Here is a 19787-nt window from a genome sequence, read left to right on the forward strand (position 1 = left end):
TTAAAATGATGTGTGAAATAAATTTGCAAATAATTAAGTATGCAGTAGGTACCTAACCTGAAAATCAATCATCGGGTTGTGCATTATAAAAACAATAATATTAGTATAAGCGTTATTTTTGTGTGATTATCTGTTCTTATTTATCTTTTACCTAATTTACAAAATATTATGTACAGTGCAAATTCGATTATATACTTCGGGTTCTAGAGTAAGATTCGGTTCTCGCCGGAAGCACACGAGATAATTAATTTGTATATTCTCATGCTATGCATAAAACTTTTCATAAAGTAGCTTTAAAAATGGTAACAAAAATTGTTTATAGCGAAGTACTTTAGTAAACTGTTACCAATCGTTTACGGCAGTACTTCGCTATGCACGCTATAGTTAATTAAAACATATGCCCTGATAACTAAAGTACACGCGGAAGAAGTCTCGGGCAAAAGCTAGTTTGTTATAAATTAATTAATTTACTACCGTTGAATTTGCGAAAAACCGTAACTGCCACAGGCTTGCAGCCGTAGGCCGTGAATTTTGAGATTTTTGGCCTGAAAGCTTTAGAACACGGTAATTGCCGTGGCAACACTGACATTGAACTGACAGGAGCATGCTATCAAAAGGTATGTGTGTTGGAGTGTTTGTTTTGAGCATGCTTATTTAGGAGTAAACTCAAAACTAGCATGTTTATTGCTAGCAAATGTAAACAGTCCATGAGCATGCTCATTAGTGGCATGCTCATATTGCTCATAAGCATGCTTATACTCGTAAGCATGCTAGTAACGAACATGTGTAACAGTAGCTTATCAGTACGCGCAATGACTCATTTACCGACCTTGGGTTTCATGACAACCATGTTAAGGTCGAGTGTTTTATTTGGGGGGGTTGCAACCAAGGTAGCCTACATGTTACGATACTATTTACGAGCAAGTGTGATGAAAAATACTTTACATCCTATTCTCAGACTTACCGAATACCTATACACAAAAAAACATAAAAATCGGTCAAGCCGTTTCGAAGGAGTTGGTCACCAACATTTTTGACCCGTGAATTTTATGTATTAGATATACTAATGTAATTGAGAAAGAAATGGGCGTGAATATCTGTTATTGACCTGATACTCATTATCTACTAAACACATGCCTGGTCATACGATATCGCACATTATGTGAAATAGATTATTTTGAGCAAATATATGTTTGCCAATTAAATAAAGGCACACGGCAGACGGGTGATTTAAGTCTGTATCAGCTTTCGTTCACATTTGGCCCATAAATTTGGAGGTTATTTTATTTGCTATATAAACAAACGCGAAATGTGTTGATTATTATTTTATTTGATTCCACCACTGTGTTTGGTAGTGGTCACTTGCATTTTATTTTAGCAATATTTTACAATACTTCCGTGACCTCAAGCAGCTGCTAAATAGTTCAGTAGATACTACTGTAAAAGGTAAGTTTTGTCACCCATCAAAGCACCCATACATTTTTTCCTTTTCATTAACTGTTATGTTAAGAATGAAATATTTGAAGTGTTGTATTTTTGTGTTTAAATATTTCTTCAAATTTTGAAAAGAAATTTTTTGGTAAAAAAACATTTTTAATAGGTACAAGCTTTTTTGCTGACTAAACTTTTTGTTGACTGTACTGGTACTGCCACCCAAACTACATTTTCATACCAAATTTCAAGTCACCATTAACCGTTGAAGAGTTCCGTCCTGTGGAGACAATCCTGGCCGGAATACCAGGGTGTCACTACCGGATTTTTATATTGTCACGCAATTTACATAAGTATACCAAATTTTAAGTCAATTCAACTTCTGTTACTACTGGAACTCGGTCGAATTTAATAAATAAATAAATATCATGGGACACTTGACACCAATTGACTAAACATACTTATATATAGATAAATACATATTTAAATACATAATAAAAATTACAAAAAGATTCCAAAAAAACAATTTTACATATTAAACATCCAAGACCCTAGAACAATCATTCGTATTATTCATACAAATATATGCCCGGCCGGGAATCGAACCCGGAACCTCAAGCTTCGAAGTCAGGTTTTCTATCCGACCAAGCATGAATTTATCTTGCAAAATTTGATTAAATACAAACAGGCAGACAGACAACTGGACAGGTGAAACTAAAAAAAAGGTTGTAAAATGGTTTATATTGACAGCAATATCTACTAATATTACAAATGTGAAAGTAACTCTGTCTGTCCGTCTGCCTGTTACCTTTTCACGCTTCAAGCGCTAAACTATTTTGTCTAAATTAAATAATAGATTGAGTGAGTATTGGAATCCCGAGGAAGGGCATAAGGACGTATTATATTTTTCATCACACTTGCTCGTAAACAGTGTCAAAACATGAAGGCTACCTTGATTGCAACCCCCCAAATAAAACCCTCGACCTTAATGTGCTTGTCATGAAACCTGTGGTCGGTAAATGAGTCATTGCTCGTACAAATTTTGTTGTCATGAAGCCCAAGGTCGGTAAATGAGTCCGTGCCCGTACTGATGGTGCTGCGCGCGCTGCTGTACATGGTGTAGCAGCAGGACCACATGCACACGCGGCTCAGGCACATGCTGAGGGAGGGGGAGGGCATGCAGCGCTGCCAAGAGCGCAGCCTATGGTATCGCCAATATTTGGAACAATTATATATTTTCTTTAAGAAATATAAAATTTTACTCGCAAATGTGATGAAAAACATTGTATGTCGCACGGGCGGTACTAGAATTACGAACATCGACTCATTAAAGCCCTCAGTCTTCGACTTCGGGCTTCTAATAGACTCTCCTTCGTAATTACTTATTTACCGCCCTTAAGACACAATGTACTAAAAAACGTTCCGACCCACAACATGTCTAAAAATGAGTTATCTACACCAATGAGGTCAGATAGCATAGCATAGTATTTTCATATAACGAAAGCGTTCCAAGGTACCTTGTTTGTAGGGGTAAAAACAACAATAAGGGTCCAACCCACACATATGAAAGGTCTGAATATAAAAAACGCTGAAATGTTCCAACCCGTTTGAAACCATTTTGATATATTAGTTTTCTATGGCATGGCTCATTTATTTTTCAGCAAAACGAACCAAGTCACTTGAAACGTTTTTGTTAAATTGTACTGTTGATATTGTTTACATTACAATCATCACGAAAATTTTCTAAGCAGCTTGGAACGATTTTGGGAAATACCTGTAACGATTAAAAGTATTTCACAAAAACATTCCAATTAACTTTTAGATCTACTCGTAATTCATAAAAATGTTTCAAGTAGGCTGTAACGTTTTTGAGAAATCAATTTACAAAGGCACCCGTTTAGGGCTGACTTCACAAAAATGTTCTAAGAAGCATGGAATATTATGTGAAATCTATTTCTGTTTATGGCTAAATCATAAAAGTGATCCAAGTAGGTTGGAACATTATTCTGAAACTAATTTTAAGTGGTGTCTGTTTAAGCGTGCATTATAAAAACGTTCCAAGTAGCTTTGGAACATTCTCGTCATATTAAGTTTGAAAGTCATGCGTGATTCTAAAAAAATATTAAGCAAATTAATACTTAACTTACATATATTTTTAGTTAATAATGTATATCTACATAGGTATTTGAAGTTTATCTGTGGTACATTGTCAAAGTCAAAATCATAATCATAGACCTATACCTATTTTCTCTGAGGTCAAAATCAAAAGTTGAAGTCAGTTCGTTGTGTTGTAATCATATTCTGTTGGAAGCTTCTTTTGATAACTCGAAGCTTTTGTTTCGATTAAAAATGAAGAGACACAATCTTTTTTGTACTTAGAAGTTTTTTTTCGTTTATTTTTGCTATTCTCTTATTATGTTACCATAATATTAATATTAAAGTACTTTGTCAGATTAATTATTGTTTTCATTTATTTTGTCTAATCCACAACCCAAAATATTAAAAAAAATAGCAATAATGTATGTTTCTCCTCTTATATCTTCTAAACTAATCAATTGATTTGAACACTATTTTCACTACTAGAAAAGGCGAAAGGCGAGGATGGTTTAAATATATAATTTTTGGAAAAATATTCATGATTAGCCAAGTCAAATCATTTTATTTTTTCTATTCAAACATTTGGAACGTTTGTGAGAAAAATATTCTGAAACTGCCTCATGCAAATCATAATTAATTAAAAACGTTCCACGGCTCATTTTATCCATAATCTGATGATGCGATATAAATAAGTTGATTTTTAATTACTTAAAAGAATAAACGTAAAATTACTATAATTAACATATTGCAATATAATGGCCTGTCACTGAACACTGCTCAACTTAAAATACTGATAACTCGATTCGAACCTTGTGTGGGTTGGAACGTTTTTAATATAATACGTCCTAATATAGTCCGTGAGCCCAAGTCTAAATTGCCTAAGTAACATGACATCACGATAAGATACATGGCACACGGTGGAAAAAGTTGTGCTGAGCGAGAATGAAAAGTATCGCACCTCGCAGCCGAAAATTTGAGAAAATCGTTCACTTCCGGTCATAATTTAAGGGTCATTTGCATCATGTAGCCCTTTAGTTCTACCTAACACTCCTCCTCGCTTCGCTCATCGTCGTACCTAACGAAGTCCATCCTTAAATACATAATTTTGCACCATCGAAAATTTATGATTAAGAAATATATATTTATGAAAACAAAATATTAGTATGAACAAGGTGTATTTTAGTGATATTATGGGTTATCTATTGTTTGTCCGAAAGTTATATGCCATAATTTCATTTGCCCGAAGGTCATATGCCCGAAACTTCATTTGCCCGAATGTTTCGTTTACTAGAAAATTTACTTGATATATTCTTATTTTCCCGAAAATTAGTTGCCACAATGATACGAATGCAATACGTATTGTTTACCATATTATTAAGTGCAATAACATTATTTAATAGAATATTCAAACGTCATATTAAAGTGTTTATTTTGATTTTGGTTGATTAAAATTGCTTTTTTCTATTACTAATCTATCTCTTATCTTTATTATCCGGGCTGCTATAAAAAAAATACCTAAAATCGAAGGCTAAGGCGGGAGCTACGCTCCGCTTCGCTGCCGCCTTAACCTTTTGAACCTAACCTATCCGTGTCACATCTGCTCCGAATCGTCTTGCTCGCTCGCACAAATCAAATGTCGCAATTCTAACCGAACCTAATTTATGTGATTAAAATTTACCGAATTCAAAGGCTTATTTGACGTATGGGATTTATCAGTATATAGTGTCGATGCCCACCATTTACATGCATGGCAAATGATATTATGGCATGTGATACTTATGGCTTACAATGATTATGAAAAATGAAATTATTTAAATTAATACAATGGGAAACAAAGATTCTGTCATTTGATTAATATGGTAAATAATGAGTAGTGAAAATGAATTTATAAAGAAACAATATTATAGCGGTTGAACATGAACTTCGGGCAAATGAAATTTGGGCAAGAAAAGATCTGAAGGGTAAAGGGATGAATTCTGATGATTTTGAGTCTCGATCGTTAGTATTAAAAAAAATATATGAAGAGTGATCGTTATGATGTAAAATGGTATGAGAAACATTTTCGGACTTCCGATAAATAGGACTTAAAATCATGTGAAAAAATGCGCACCCGAACAATGGTATAAGATATATCCCCATAATACTGCGAATCATTGAAAAACAGCGTCTTCAACCTGTTAAACAAGCAAAGGGTCTTTGGACATTAACGACACATATATTGAGTTTTGAGCATTGGAGTAAAAGTGAACCATAAGTTATAACCAATTTTTTTCGGTTGAGTTTTTTGTAACTGATCAGACATACATTTAAAGAAGGATGAATTTTGTTTAAGAATAAATACATTTGATTACGTTAGTGATCTCCATTTCATTCCATTTTGATATCACCTAAACATACTATGTTCGCTATATCGACTTAGTTATGCACCTAATTGTAAGTATAAAAGAAATGCATTCTATTTGAAGGAGTGATTGAAGCCCAATATACAAGTATGTAGGTGAGATTTAGGACTATAGGTCCACCTCTTGCTGGCTCGTAATGAGGCACTGAGTTCGAACTGGTAGAAAATTATTTTCATGGTTTTTTGTAGTCGGTTTATTTTTTGTTACCTATGCATGTCATGGTCAGAGTTAATGATGATGGATTTTACAATGTAATGTTTCAGGTATGGCTTCACGCGTGTGGTGGCTGGCGACAGCGCTGATCGCTTCAGCGTGTCATACTGCGCTTGGCAAATGTGACATATGGTCTGTCTGCCCTCCTTGTGACGAATTCATAGAAGCAGGCAAAATAAATAACAACGTTACCGATTTATATTTAGGTGATTGTAATATAACAACAACTAATCTGGATAATTTAAAGTATTATCCGAAATTGAAATCCCTACATCTTTATGGAAATAAAATTAGCCAAATCAAAGCTGGCACGTTTGACTCCTTAACAAATTTATATTATTTGTTTTTGAAACAAAATGCTATTGTAGGAAGGGACTTACCAGCTCATTTATTCAGAAACTGGCACTCATCAAAACAATTATACATCAACTTTGATGATAACAACATGATAGACACGCCAGATGATCTGTTCCAAGGGTTGGACCTGTTCGGGTTGGCCTTAAACAATTGCTCACTACGGGAATTCCCATCATTCGTCAAGCGACAGGTATTCCAAGACATGCAATACCTTCAGTTAGAGCATAATTTGATTTCCAAATTAGATGATCCAGATACATTTGCTAGCAATATAAATCTGGAAACGTTGTTTATCTCAAATAACATCATAGATTTTTTACATGCAGACCTATTAAAACCTCTTGCTAAGATAGAAGATATTTATATGAAAAATAACAGAATAAGAATAATCCCAGACGGTTTTTTTCATGATAAAGCTTCTTTATCAACTGTTACTTTGGCGAACAACCTTATTGAACATTTGCCTGCGAATACTTTCCTCGGCACTAGGCTGGGTTATCTGTCAGTAACTGGAAACAGATTAAGACATTTGCCTGCTAACTTCCTTTCTGAACTTCAAACAAACGGCGTGAGTTTAAAAGTGTTTTATTTTGATCAAAACCCATGGCAGTTCTCCTGTGTCAATAAATTATTAAGTGAAGTGAAAAACCAGAATATAATATATAATACAGGAGTTGATCATGAATACAGGCATCATCTGTTCGAGTACGATTTATTTAAGTGTGAATGATTACATACGTATAAGGTCTTAAAATACAGATCTGCTGAAATTATGTCAAATTAGTTTTGTTACAAAGTATTTTTTTTTAATTTAATATTCTAGGTTAGTTTCCAATTCAATGTACGAGTTATTTTATTATGATGTTACTCTAAATAAAGTTTTGAACTTTATGGTACTGTTTGATTTTATTTCTGATCACGTACGTCCTTTTTTGGCCATTTATGAAAAAAATCTAATACTTTATATAACATAGTTATATAAACTTTCTAGGTCATAATAGAAAAAAACATATAAATAAATGAATGTTGAATATATGAAATATAAAAAAAAATGAGTAATGCATTAAAAGTCTATCTAATAATATGCTATAGTATTAGCTTAAGGGGGTTGCTCTTCCATACAAACCTACGGACACCCCGCATAGCTTCCACGGACATGTTTTTCTTAGAGGATTTTTTGAGAATAGTAAATTATGGATATGCTCTTCAAGCAAAATCCAAAAAAAAGTAACTTTATTGCATCAAAAGTGCAGCGTGATGCAGTAAATTTTGATGCATTTTACCATTGTATGAGTACAACTGACAGTGTTCGCAGCGAGCATGTAGTGACATCTTATATGGGTGCGTGAGTCAATGTCACAAAATCAAACTATTGTAAATAGGTATCGACTATTTCGTGTGGTCACGTGACCATCACCTTTGGCTCAGATAATACGACAACTAAAATGAAGAAAGCATGAATCACTGAGAGATCAAGTTCAAGTTTCTGAGTCGTATTTACTTTTTTGTTTTTAAATCTGTTATTTTCGGAAGTCGAAACGCCCTAAACTATTATTTCTGAATAATGCAAGGACACAAACTGTAAGTAAGACGAAAAATAGGTAAGTTACTTTTAAAATTGTCATTTATAATAATAATTATTTAAGTAACAGACCCAGTCCTCGGCAAAAAATTATAACATTGCATACTTTACATACATTATAATGCGGTGCTTCGATCTAGGACAAGTGGTTTAAATTCAACTTACAAATTCTGAACAGATATTAGTTATTTACTCTTACGTAGACAGTAGCGCCACTAATTTATATAAAGCATATTTTCACACAATAAAAGGTGCTAGGTGTAATCACTAAACTAATTAGTTAAAAAATAAGGTCTACATTCAACATATATTGCATGTGTATGTATGAATATCAAGTTTTACAGTGAGGCTCAAATAAATTCCTACATATCACGGCATTTTTACGGCGCTAAATCTAGGCTCGGTGAATAAAAAAGGTTTTCACAATCGAAGTAGTTTTCGTACCTTTTTTATTATTTAACTGGCTAGATAAGTAAATTTAAACGTCATTATAATACATTTTTGTCACAACGTCAAGTCAATGAGATTGATATTCAAAGCAATTATGTTTGAATAATTATGGTTGAACACAAATCAAGAAGTCAAAAAGTGGCGGACGAGAGGAAATTAGCAAGAGTGCAACTCTTAAACTATTTATGTATGTACGATTCGATGATGAAAAGATACCTATGTAATTGGATACACGGGTATGTTTATTTTATCATTTTTGTCAGAAACATTAAATTTGTTACAAGAACACCAGAGGCAGGGCTGTAAGAATTTCATTCCTACTGGGTGGCCAAAGTATGGCTTATCGTGTGTACCAAACTTGTGGTCTGCAGCAACCTACTACGAAAACATACCAAATTTCCCTAACTCTTAGTACGTCGTGAACATGTTCACTCCATAGAAGTAAGTCGCTTCCCACCGTCTGTCTGCATATGTACGAGTATGTACTGTATGTACTCTATTATGAAGTGATTCAAGATTTTTTTATTTTATTTATAAGTGTGAGAAACGGCAGGGGTTATGGTTTTTGAGCGTATGTATGGTCATTTCTTTCGCACGCTATGCAACAAGGCCTTGATGCATCTTAGCAAGTAAACAACAAGACAAGAGCAGAACAAGAAAATAAGTCTTTGTTAGGAGTGACACAGGTTGTTAATTTTATGCGTATGTTAGTCTGTCTGTGTATCTTTCCGTCGCCCATCCGTCCGTCCGTCTGTCGATCCGTTCCTGTCTGTCCCTTTCTGTATGTCTGTGTTTCGAAGTGAACACTACATCATTATTGTCCAGTGATGACATATGGATCCGAGACGTGGTGCTTTACTTTAGGCCTTATAAATAGGCTCAGAGTTGCTCAGCGAGCTATGGAGAGAGCTATGCTTGGGGTTTCTCTACGGGACCGAATCAGAAATGGAGATACGTAGAAGACAAGGGTCACCGACATAGCCAAGCGAATCAGCTCGTTGAAGTGGCAATGGGCGGGCTATATAGCACGGAGAGCGGATGGCCGTTGGGGCCGAAAAGTTCTCGAGTGGAGGCCGCGGATCGGCAAGCGCAGCGTAGGACGTCCACCAACAAGATGGACGGATGACCTGGTTAAAGCCGCAGGTTCGCGGTGGATGCAGGCTGCTGCCAGTTAAAGCAACTGGAGGTCTGTGGGTGAGGCCTATGTCCAACAGTGGACGTCCTACGGCTGAGATGATGATGATGATGATGGTGAATAAAGTTGTACCAACTGTCCTTTAGTCGAAAATTTACTATGACCTTTAAAATTTACAATTTTATTGATAATTAGAAGCAGAGTCTTGAGAAATAGCTCATGTTAGGAGATAAAGAGATCAGAAGAGGTATCGTTAGATTTGTCTCTGTTAGGAGTGACACAGGTTGTTAATTTTATGCGTATGTGAGTCTGTCTGTGTACCTTTCCGTCGGCTCATCCGTCCGTCCGTCTGTTGATCTGTCCATCTGTTTGTCCGTCTGTCTGTGTTTCGAAGTGAACATTAAATCATTGTCCTATTTTTTAATTATTGTTTACCAACGCACACACCAAACCTTTTATCCTAAAAAGCTGAAATTTAAGATAAGGAAAAAATGGGATTTATTATGTAGGTACCTACATAAAATTCTACTGGTTCGTAACTATTATTTAGTTTTTAGGGTTCCGTACCTAAAAAGTGCCAACGGAACCTTATTTCTGAGACTCCGCTGTCTGTCTGTCTGTCTGTCCGTCCGTCTGTCACAGGGCTCTATCTCTTGAGTCGTAATAGTTAGACACTTGAAATTTTTACAGATTATGTATTACTGTGGCTGCTATAACAACAAATACTCAAACCAGAATAAAACAAATATTTAAGTTTTTTTTTGCTTATGTCTAATGTTGTATAGATAATGGTACGGAACACTTCGTGCGCGAATCCGACTCGCACTTGACCAGTTTATTTTTAATACCCAGGGTATTCAATGTTATATATTTAATTTAACAACTCTATCTCCATATCACTAATCTCTGTAAATTTTACATGCAGGCAGAAAGGAATAGCAAAATCTAAATTCAATATCAGGATATTTTGAAAAAGATAAGTATTGTTCACAAACCGATCTTAATGACGATGATGATGATGATGATGATGGTCGTATGTCATCGCTGCCGAATTCTAACTTTATTCAATGAAAGACATGGAGAAACTTTGTCACAAAGACTTAGTTCAGATAATTTGATATTACGCTGTCCGTCCGTCTATTTCTATAGGATTACTTAAAACTGAAGCAAACTGAAGTGGCAGTGGGCCGGCCATATCAGCCGAAGAACCGATAACTGCTAAGGTAAACGAGTAAAAGCCTAGCGTGGCGAGGACGCCTCAGACTAGGTGGAGCGATGATCTTCACTGGGCTGACAGTAACTGGATGAGAGTGGCCGAGGGTCGTGCTCAGTGGCGTGCAATTGGAGACGCCTATGTCCAGTAGTGGGGCTAAGATAGGCGATGATGATGATGATGATGATGATGATGACTTAAAATAAGACAATAATCCCACTCTATTATAAATGCGCGAAAGTTTGTTAGTCTGTTTGTTTATTTCTTTATTACCTTTTCACGTCTAATTCGTTGAACCGATTAGGATGAAATTTGGGATACACATAGTTTGAGTCCCGTAGAGAAAAACATAGGTAGTTTTTATTTTAATCGCAATATTCCCGCGGAATAGCTATAAACGAATTCTACGCTGACAGAGTTGCGTGCAACAGTATGTAGGTACATTAGGATTTACCTACTGATAGTCTGATTTACGTCCTTATGCTGTAACTAAAAAGCATCGGTCACTTTATTCGTACACCTAGGTATCTTATAGTCTGTCTGCTAATACTATTTCTGTATTTATAATACACAATTCCTTTCAGATTCAATGCTAACTAACTGCATATAACTTTGCCTGGAATCATTATATTGCTGAAGTAGCCTAGGTGCTGTCATGCAATATTCAAGGTGAAGAAAAGAAGAAGAAACGTTGAATGTTGATATGCAAGAAATTAAGGAATATCTGACTGATTAACTATATTTGATTTATTTATTAACGCTGTGTTATAAAGTTTGTTCTAAATAAAATATGATGTACACAACGAAATAAAGTCTTCGTAGGCATCTTTCTTTTAGCGTTCCGTGGGTGGAAATTTTAGTGGAGCTTCTAAAAACAAGATTACCAACATATTCGTAGTGTTTTTATTTTTGACCATCAGTGGTGTAGCGGTATAGCAAGCGGTACGGATTACCGAGGACCTGGGTTCGATCCCAGTGATGGTCTTATTTTTCTGTTTTTTTCTGTGCATCTATATTTCAGTTTGTATTTTCAATTTAGGTTTTACGGGATGACCGTAAAAGTAAACATTTGGAATTGAAATAAAAAATACAAAAAGATTCCAAAAAACCAATCTTAAGTTTTTATTTGTCGAATGAAACTACAGTAATATCAGATGATGAGATAATAGGGGTACATTATATATATAAAGTACTATTAAAACCGTACAACTTTGACCTTGAGATAACTTTGCCCAAGTTGTAATTTTTAAAATATCTGAAATAAAAAACAAAATTGACTGATTTGTGACCACTTTGTGACATGCACATTTCTAAATCATTTTTGTATATTTTTCCCTGTTGTCACGAATAAATCTTTTCTTTTCCCTTTATATCGGAATATTTCTTTATTCCTGACGGGAGTTGCTTCTCCTTTTTAGGGTTCCGTACCCAAAGGGTGCCAACGGGACCCTATTGCTGAGATTCTGCTGTCTGTCTGTGTGTTTGTCTGTCTGTCTTCTACTGGTTCGTAACTATTATTTAGTTTTTATGGTTAGGCCAACGGGACCCTATTGCTGAGACTCGGCTGTCTGTCTTGTCTGTCTGTCTGTCTGTCCATCCGTCTGTCACAGGGCTTTATCTCTTCAGCTGTAATAGCTACTCGTGATGTCGGGTTAGAATTAGACCTCTCCATTTCTTCCGTGGATGTCGTAAGAGGCGACTGAGGACCGTAGGCCACAGGCTAGCAACCTGTCACTGTTGTACCGTTTTTGTCAAACTTAAAACCTAAAATTGCTAAAAGTGGCTCCGAAGCTGTAACGTTTCGTGTGCTTTGCCTACCCCATTTAGGCATACATGTTTGTGTGTGCTAGACACTTGAAATGTTAACAGATTATGTAGGTATTACTGTGGCCTCCATAACAACAAATACAAATAATAAAGTAAGTAAAATTAAAAAATAAATGGAGTTGTCATACAAGAAACGTGTTTTTTTTTCCAGCGTTTTTGGTTACTAGGCGTAGCTAAAACTATTAGTGAACTGTTTTAAAAACATGTACGTACGGAACCCTTCGTATGTACAGTCCGACTCGAACTTGACCTTTTTATCCTGCCAAGGCCTTTTTGTTACAGCTTATATTTTAACTCCGCGGGAAAAAATAAATATCAAGGGCAAAATTGGACGGTTTTATGGTACTAAAAAATAGTCTTCTATTTATAACATAAAACGAACGACCAATAATTGAAGGATTTTTAAATTGTGTTATATATGTAGGTAAATTATTTAATGGTGTTACATGACTGTCATGCAGCTCGTGAATTTGTTGCTCTGTATGTATGTGTGTTCTGGTGTTCTGAGTGACGATTAAATATTCACAGAACAAAAACAACCAAAAATATGTTTATTTGTTAGGCCTTTACCATATGTAATTTGACTTTTTATGAAAGTGTAGTAGGAGGATTACTGCATGACACACACACATGTGTCGCACAAACACTCTTGCACTTGTGTTTGCGGAGTGGCAAAGGAAACGTTGAAGTTATTAATATGACTCAATCAAATAAGTTTATACTTTATGACCTAGTCTCTCTCTATCACTTCGTGTTTGAACTTTTGTACAAAATTGATGATGATGAAAAATTATGATGATAGTGATGATGATGATGATGATGATAATTGATGTAATGGTAATGATGATCGTGATGATGGTGATGATGATGAATATGACGATGGTTGATAGTGATGCGATGATGAATATGGAGGTATATGATGATGGTGATGCTGATGATATTAATGATGATAGTGATGTGACGACATGCCATTTTAAAAATACTAGTTAACTACGCCCAACACTGCCTCCAGCTCGCGTGCTGTTTGTGACGGTTTCCGAATTTTTTTAATTTGGAACACGTGACTGTCCAGTAAGTAAGTATGAAATTCCATTACATATCAAGTGTAATTAATTTGTAATGGGATTTTCATACTTACTTACTGGACAGTACGAGGTTACTTCCTGGATCCTTAGCCTAGTCTCCGTGATGCGTTACTTTCTGCGACGTTTTTGATGTTGTATTGGCAACATTTCATACCATTTGTGACAAAAACATGTTTTCATATAAGTTATCGTAACCGAGGAATCTAAAGGGAAATTCTAGTTCTTAGAAACTTGAATTTTTAGTTTGCAGATAGCTTTATGGCGCGAAATTAGAAAAATCAAAAAATCGCCGGTTACGTTTAAGTTATGAAGAAATATAAATTTCATTTCATAGTATGTACCACACAAGTATATATCATAATCAACTTCGTGCCTTACTACCTGGCGGTGACATATTGTCACATGGAATTCAAACTCACATCAAAAAAATGTACGAAGAATTTACGAATTTGTGCGCTAGTTTAAAAAATATACTACCCGTAATAATAGTACTACTAATCACTACTAATAATAGTCTACCCGTAATAGTTAGTACACCGGTAGTAATAAAGATACTTTCTGGCGGGCGCTATCTATTTTACTATGAAGCAGTCGAATTTTTATAAGTAAAAAATCGGAATCCCAATCTGTCGGAATCCAATGGGCCCTGTATAAGCGCTTTAGAACTTGAACGTTCATTTTTTTTTAACTATAGCGTACAATTTCGTACTATTTTTTTCTGATTTACAAGAAATTTGAAAGTCCGCCAGAAAGTACTTCAAACTAGTTTTTTTTTTTTGTTTTTTATAGTCGGTTCCATTTTTTGCTAAAAAATTTTTCATGTACAGTCACCAGCACTGGCATATCTGACACAATAAGCGTGCATAAATATCTGACACGACTCTATTTCTAGGGCCGGAAGGACCTGTCAGATATTTTTGCACGCTCCGCTGTGGTAGATATTAATGCTGGTGACTGTATCTACATTTTTTGATTTGAGAGTGAATTCCATGCGACACCATGTCACCGCCAGGAAGTATGACACTCAACTTCGAAGCTGTCTCACCCTGGAGATCGCATAGATCGATGTTTACTTGACATCTTATTCCGAAACTTATTTATTGTTTTGTCACTAGTACGTGCTAGCACAAGTCTTTTCGCGATAGTTTTAATCTTCTCTTCTGCGTGAAACATAAAACATTGTAGTAGAAAATAGTTTAGAATTATTATATTTTCATTTTTTTTAACAACCGAGTTAGTGTTATGCTCTATGTCACAGGATGACTAAATATTGACTATCGATATCGAGATTAATTCACTCATGTTTAGACTTTGCTCATGTCTAGCTTTAGATACATTCTTGACTGAGCGGCCGCGATAACTGTAGTAGGTAGTATGGCGTTCTTTTTTCGAGTGTCATTGCTACTGAACTGTCAGGTTGCCTTACAGAAGAAAAGGAAACTCGTGTAAAATGACATCGCATACAGATACCAGAATCAAGAACCAAAATCAGAAGAATTGTATAAGTTCATATATTGATAAATTTTTATTGTGAGCTTACTTTTTTTTAATTATGTGTGACTATTATTACAAATTATATATTTTTAAGCTTCTGATACCTTGACTTTTGTATTTAGGACTATTGCATGGTAGGTGCACGGGCTAGTAGCTAGTTTTATAAGATCTCCGCTTACAATTTTATCTTTCGCGTCACTGCTTTCATTATAGTGGCATCATAATAATGTTTGATTTTGAGTTTGCATTATATAATAGGCTATGATTGGTTTTTTGGAGTCTTTTGTATTTTTTATTTCAACTCCAAATTTGTTACTTTTACGGTATCCCGTGAACCATATCGAAAATACAAACTGAGACATGGATGCACAGAAAAACCAGAAAAAGAGACCAGGCTGGGAATCGAACCCAGGTCCTCAGCAATCCGTGCTGCGTGCTATAACCCCTACACCACCGCTGGACAGGAATCTAGACACGAATTTTTCCTATGCATACATATCTCAACGAAACAAATACGAAATGAAAAAAATACTTGAATAATTGAGTGGTTTCGGTGTTACCGGTTCCTTGACCTTTGATGCGTGGCTTTACTGGTGCGTCCATGAGGCATATGTGCAATGACCAGGTGTAAAATAATGGAGTTGTTCTTTCGAAAAAATAATAAATTATTACATACATTATAATAATTATTTTATTCTTGAACCACATTTAGATAAAACAATGAAAATTGCTACGGGGATATTATATTACCTTATCATTACTATGGCGACGTGTCAAAAGAACGCTGCACATTGCTTCGGGACAGAGAACTTGTTAATTTGCGGAACCTCATATAAATTGACAACAATATTTTTTACTTTACTTCTGCGCTACGAACCGTGCCGACAACTACGTCCATGTGAAATAATCTATACAATAAGTTTACATACACGCCCGCTCTCTTTCTCTTCCATGAAAAACAATATTTTATTATGTATGCTCGACTAGCTGTCACAAATACCTACTATATAACTATTATTAGGTATTGTGTGATATATATATTATTTCATGTAGGAGGAGGAGGGGGTGCGAGGAGGGCGTGTACTGCATGTTATTATATTATGTAGAACGTATCACATAGATCTAACTGTGCCGCACGGTTGACAGCAGAAACCTAGGGCAAAATTAAATACTGTAGGTTCTAGATACTGACTAACAGTCAAGCTCAAAAAAATTTAATTGCTAGTGGTACGGTTGGCTTGTTGATTGACTGGACAGCGGGCATATTTAACTTGTATCACAAAGTTTATACCTTTTTTTTGTTCTCAAAGTATTAGCTGAATCTAATGCCGACGTTGTTCACTAGCAGACCTGACCCTCCTGATCCTGATAATTATTCTCAAACGCTGTCTAATGCGACGTACTGCATTTTACTTACCCCAAAGAAAAGATTGTATGGTAGAACTGCAACTGTCACAGGCGGAACGGCAGTGATGGGTCTGGTAATTGCAGCCTGCTCGCGTGCACAGACAGATGAGGAGGAATAGAGAACAAAAATTTAAAATAAACTGGAATTAATCAAAATACACGCACAGGACTTATCACGCTAAACACTCGAGTAATATTTACCTCGACGTTTCGGCAACATACAGTGGCCGTGGTCACGAGTAGACTGAAGTGTGGGGTGTCAAGTCTGCCTAGCAGCGCGAGTCCTTCGAACTACCCGCACTTGGTCATTTTTTATTTGTCACCCCACACTTCAGTCTACCCGTGACCACGGCCACTGTAATGTTGCCGAAACGTCGAGGTAAATATTACTCGTGTCTAAAAATATATTGTTTCCAAAATACTTACTTGATTTATAATGCATAATAATTGGCATGATAATTGGGATATGAATTTACTGTACCAGCGGGAAAATTACAAATTATTATACCCCTGCCCTGTCAACCAGACTAGTTAGCCGTAGATACTACAGGCAAAGAGCGATCAAAAAGTAGCAAAGTAAAGACATTCCCTTTTTACTCTTAGTATTTGAGGACATGTAAAACTATTTGAGCATTTCAAATAAAGTTTGTACATTTGATTTGCGACTCCTATTTGTGATAAAAATTTGCAGGTATGTAGAGTGAACGATACTGAGCCGTAATAACATAGTCTCTCAAAATGTCCCAATTGGTTTGTATGAAATTTCCTTTTTTGTTACCAAAACTACGGATTTGCGGTAACAAAAAAGGAACTTTCCAAATTGGGACATTTCGGGAGACTATGTTATTTAAACTCAGAGTGAACGATTCACTCTATCTACCTGCAAATTTTTACCCAAATCGGAGTCGCAAATCAAATGTACAAACGCTTTTTTAGAAATGCTCATTTTAGCACTGTAGCTTGCTGTGACAAAGTATCAAACTGTTCAGCTACCTATGAGCTTGACTGCTTCGAATTAGGTTTGATGCAACATCTGTCTCCGATGATGACGTGTCAGCTAAACTGAACGTGCCCGTAGTCTGCAAGTACGACGGATTATTTGCGTAGTTCTAGTTCCTTCACAAGACCTTGAAGAAAGAACTGCGTTATTTTTCCGCCTTTGTACCTTTGCAAGAACTGAAGATGCTACTGCGAAAGGAACAAAGGCAAAAAAATAAACGCAGTTTTTCCTTCAAGTCTTGTAAAGGAACTAATGCAAAAAAAACGCAATAGTTCCATCGCACGAACATCCAAAGGAAACACTGCCAATAATCCAGTACACACGACTACAAGCCTGCTGGATCGGAAAAAAATCCTAGCAGATAATACTTACAATAGGTAGTTATATGATACGAATCGACAACTGTTTTCGACTCGAAGGTAACAAAGGGAGTGTAGATGATTTTGAACTGCTCGTAGTCTTCTGCTGATTGTGCCAAATCATCGGTTATGATATCCTAACAAAATCAATTTATAGAGATAAGTAGGTACAAAATTAGCACGGGATAATTTTTACCGCAATTTGATCGGCGCCAGTTATCGGCGAGTGGGTGAACTTTTGCTGTTATGTAAGTATTTCGTAAGTATTTATAAAGGCAAAACATGGCCTAAAAATGCATGAGATTTGGCAAACGTATTCCTTGAGGATCGCAGAGGTGCAAGAAGTTTTTTTTTTAATTCGAATACCTACACTACAGAGTAGATTTTTTTCTTCAACGGGAGCGAAGCCGCGGGATTAAGCTAGTAATTATATATACGAACTGAGAAATCCAGATGCAGAAGCCTAGATAAACTCTTCGTCAACTCTTTTCATGGTTAGCAACTTATTAATAATTGATATTAGCAGCTTATGATTACTAATTCTCTACCAAAAGTCTTACCACAGAAATTGAGTTGATGATGATGATAAATTAGGATAGTAAACTCTGTATGGATTTTATTACCTCTTTTGATAGAAAGAGCTTACACGAAGCACTGTTCATAAAATATTAGGTATGTCTAAAGGCACTGTTACACATGCTCGTTACTGGACTGAAGCAAACGCGTTCACACTTGCTTATTACCTTTCCCCCTTCCACCCCGTCTCGAGCTTGCCACTAATAAGCATGCTCGATAGTAGCATGTCCTGTTCACACATGCTACTAGCTAGCATTTGCTCAATAGTAGCATGCTTTCTTGCTACTAAAGAGCATGTGTAACAGTGTCTTAAGGGACTTTGGCTTTACGGATGCCCTTGATAAACTTGATTGCCTGTGCATTCCTGTGCGTGTCGTACAAGATGACTAAGAGCCCTGGTGGCAGCGCTCTCTATTGCCAACTACGAATTCCAAACTCCAGCTCTGCGGCGTGGAAGGTAAGGACAAACCACCGCACTATTTTCCAAGAAACTCGTCCTGTAGATTTGCTACCGATTTTCAACCGACGACCATGACCACTTTAGCAAGAGTAGTAACTACGAAAAGTAACTATAAATATAACCTGAATAATAGCAAGACCATCAACCAAGACAAGAAACCGTGGTCAGAATCTCGGTAATTTCTCAATTTATCGTACACTATTATGACCACTTGAAAGGCGTTTGGCTCGTATTATAATATGCGAACAGTTATCCAAGACCCTGCTTCTAATTATCAATAAAATACTTATAGATTTATAGGTCGTAGTAAAATTTTCGAGTAAAGTACAGTTAGTACAAAATTTCGTGACTCGATAAAAAATGTGAATATTACTCGAAGGAGTACCCGATCGGGTAGCTAAGTGTCGCAATAGACTTTCGCTAGCTGGCGCTGTCTATTTGAGTGTGTGCGTGACTCCTAGTGTCCGTATACGGCCGCATTGACGTTCAAAGTAAAGCACCTCGTTTTGCGGCTTTGGCGGAATATTTCATTTCGAGTGTGGGGTCAAAAAATCGGTTACGCTTAGTCTCCGCCATAGTGTTTGGTGAAATAATTCTTCATAATTACGAAAAAACCCTGAAAAAAGGAACTATTGATAAACAGCGCCATCTAACGGGACATTGCTCATGAGCTAACCAGGAGCAAAACCCCTTAAGGGC

At 36.0% G+C, this 19787-nt stretch overlaps 2 protein-coding genes across 2 annotated transcripts in view; one reads left to right on the top strand and one right to left on the bottom strand.

Annotated features, from left to right (window-relative positions):
• Positions 1–19787, bottom strand: part of Surf6 (Surfeit locus protein 6) — a 42614-nt gene that overhangs the window by 16360 nt on the left and 6467 nt on the right. The gene's annotated exons all lie outside the window — the stretch shown is intronic.
• Positions 1363–7391, top strand: LOC141438568 (lumican-like). Its single transcript, XM_074102442.1, has 2 exons — positions 1363–1446; positions 6194–7391. Exon 2 carries the CDS (start codon positions 6196–6198, stop codon positions 7228–7230), a length of 1035 nt encoding a protein of 344 aa, XP_073958543.1. The 5' UTR covers positions 1363–1446; positions 6194–6195; the 3' UTR covers positions 7231–7391.

Source organism: Choristoneura fumiferana, chromosome Z, assembly GCF_025370935.1.
Source record: "Choristoneura fumiferana chromosome Z, NRCan_CFum_1, whole genome shotgun sequence".
Taxonomy (NCBI): domain Eukaryota; kingdom Metazoa; phylum Arthropoda; class Insecta; order Lepidoptera; family Tortricidae; genus Choristoneura; species Choristoneura fumiferana.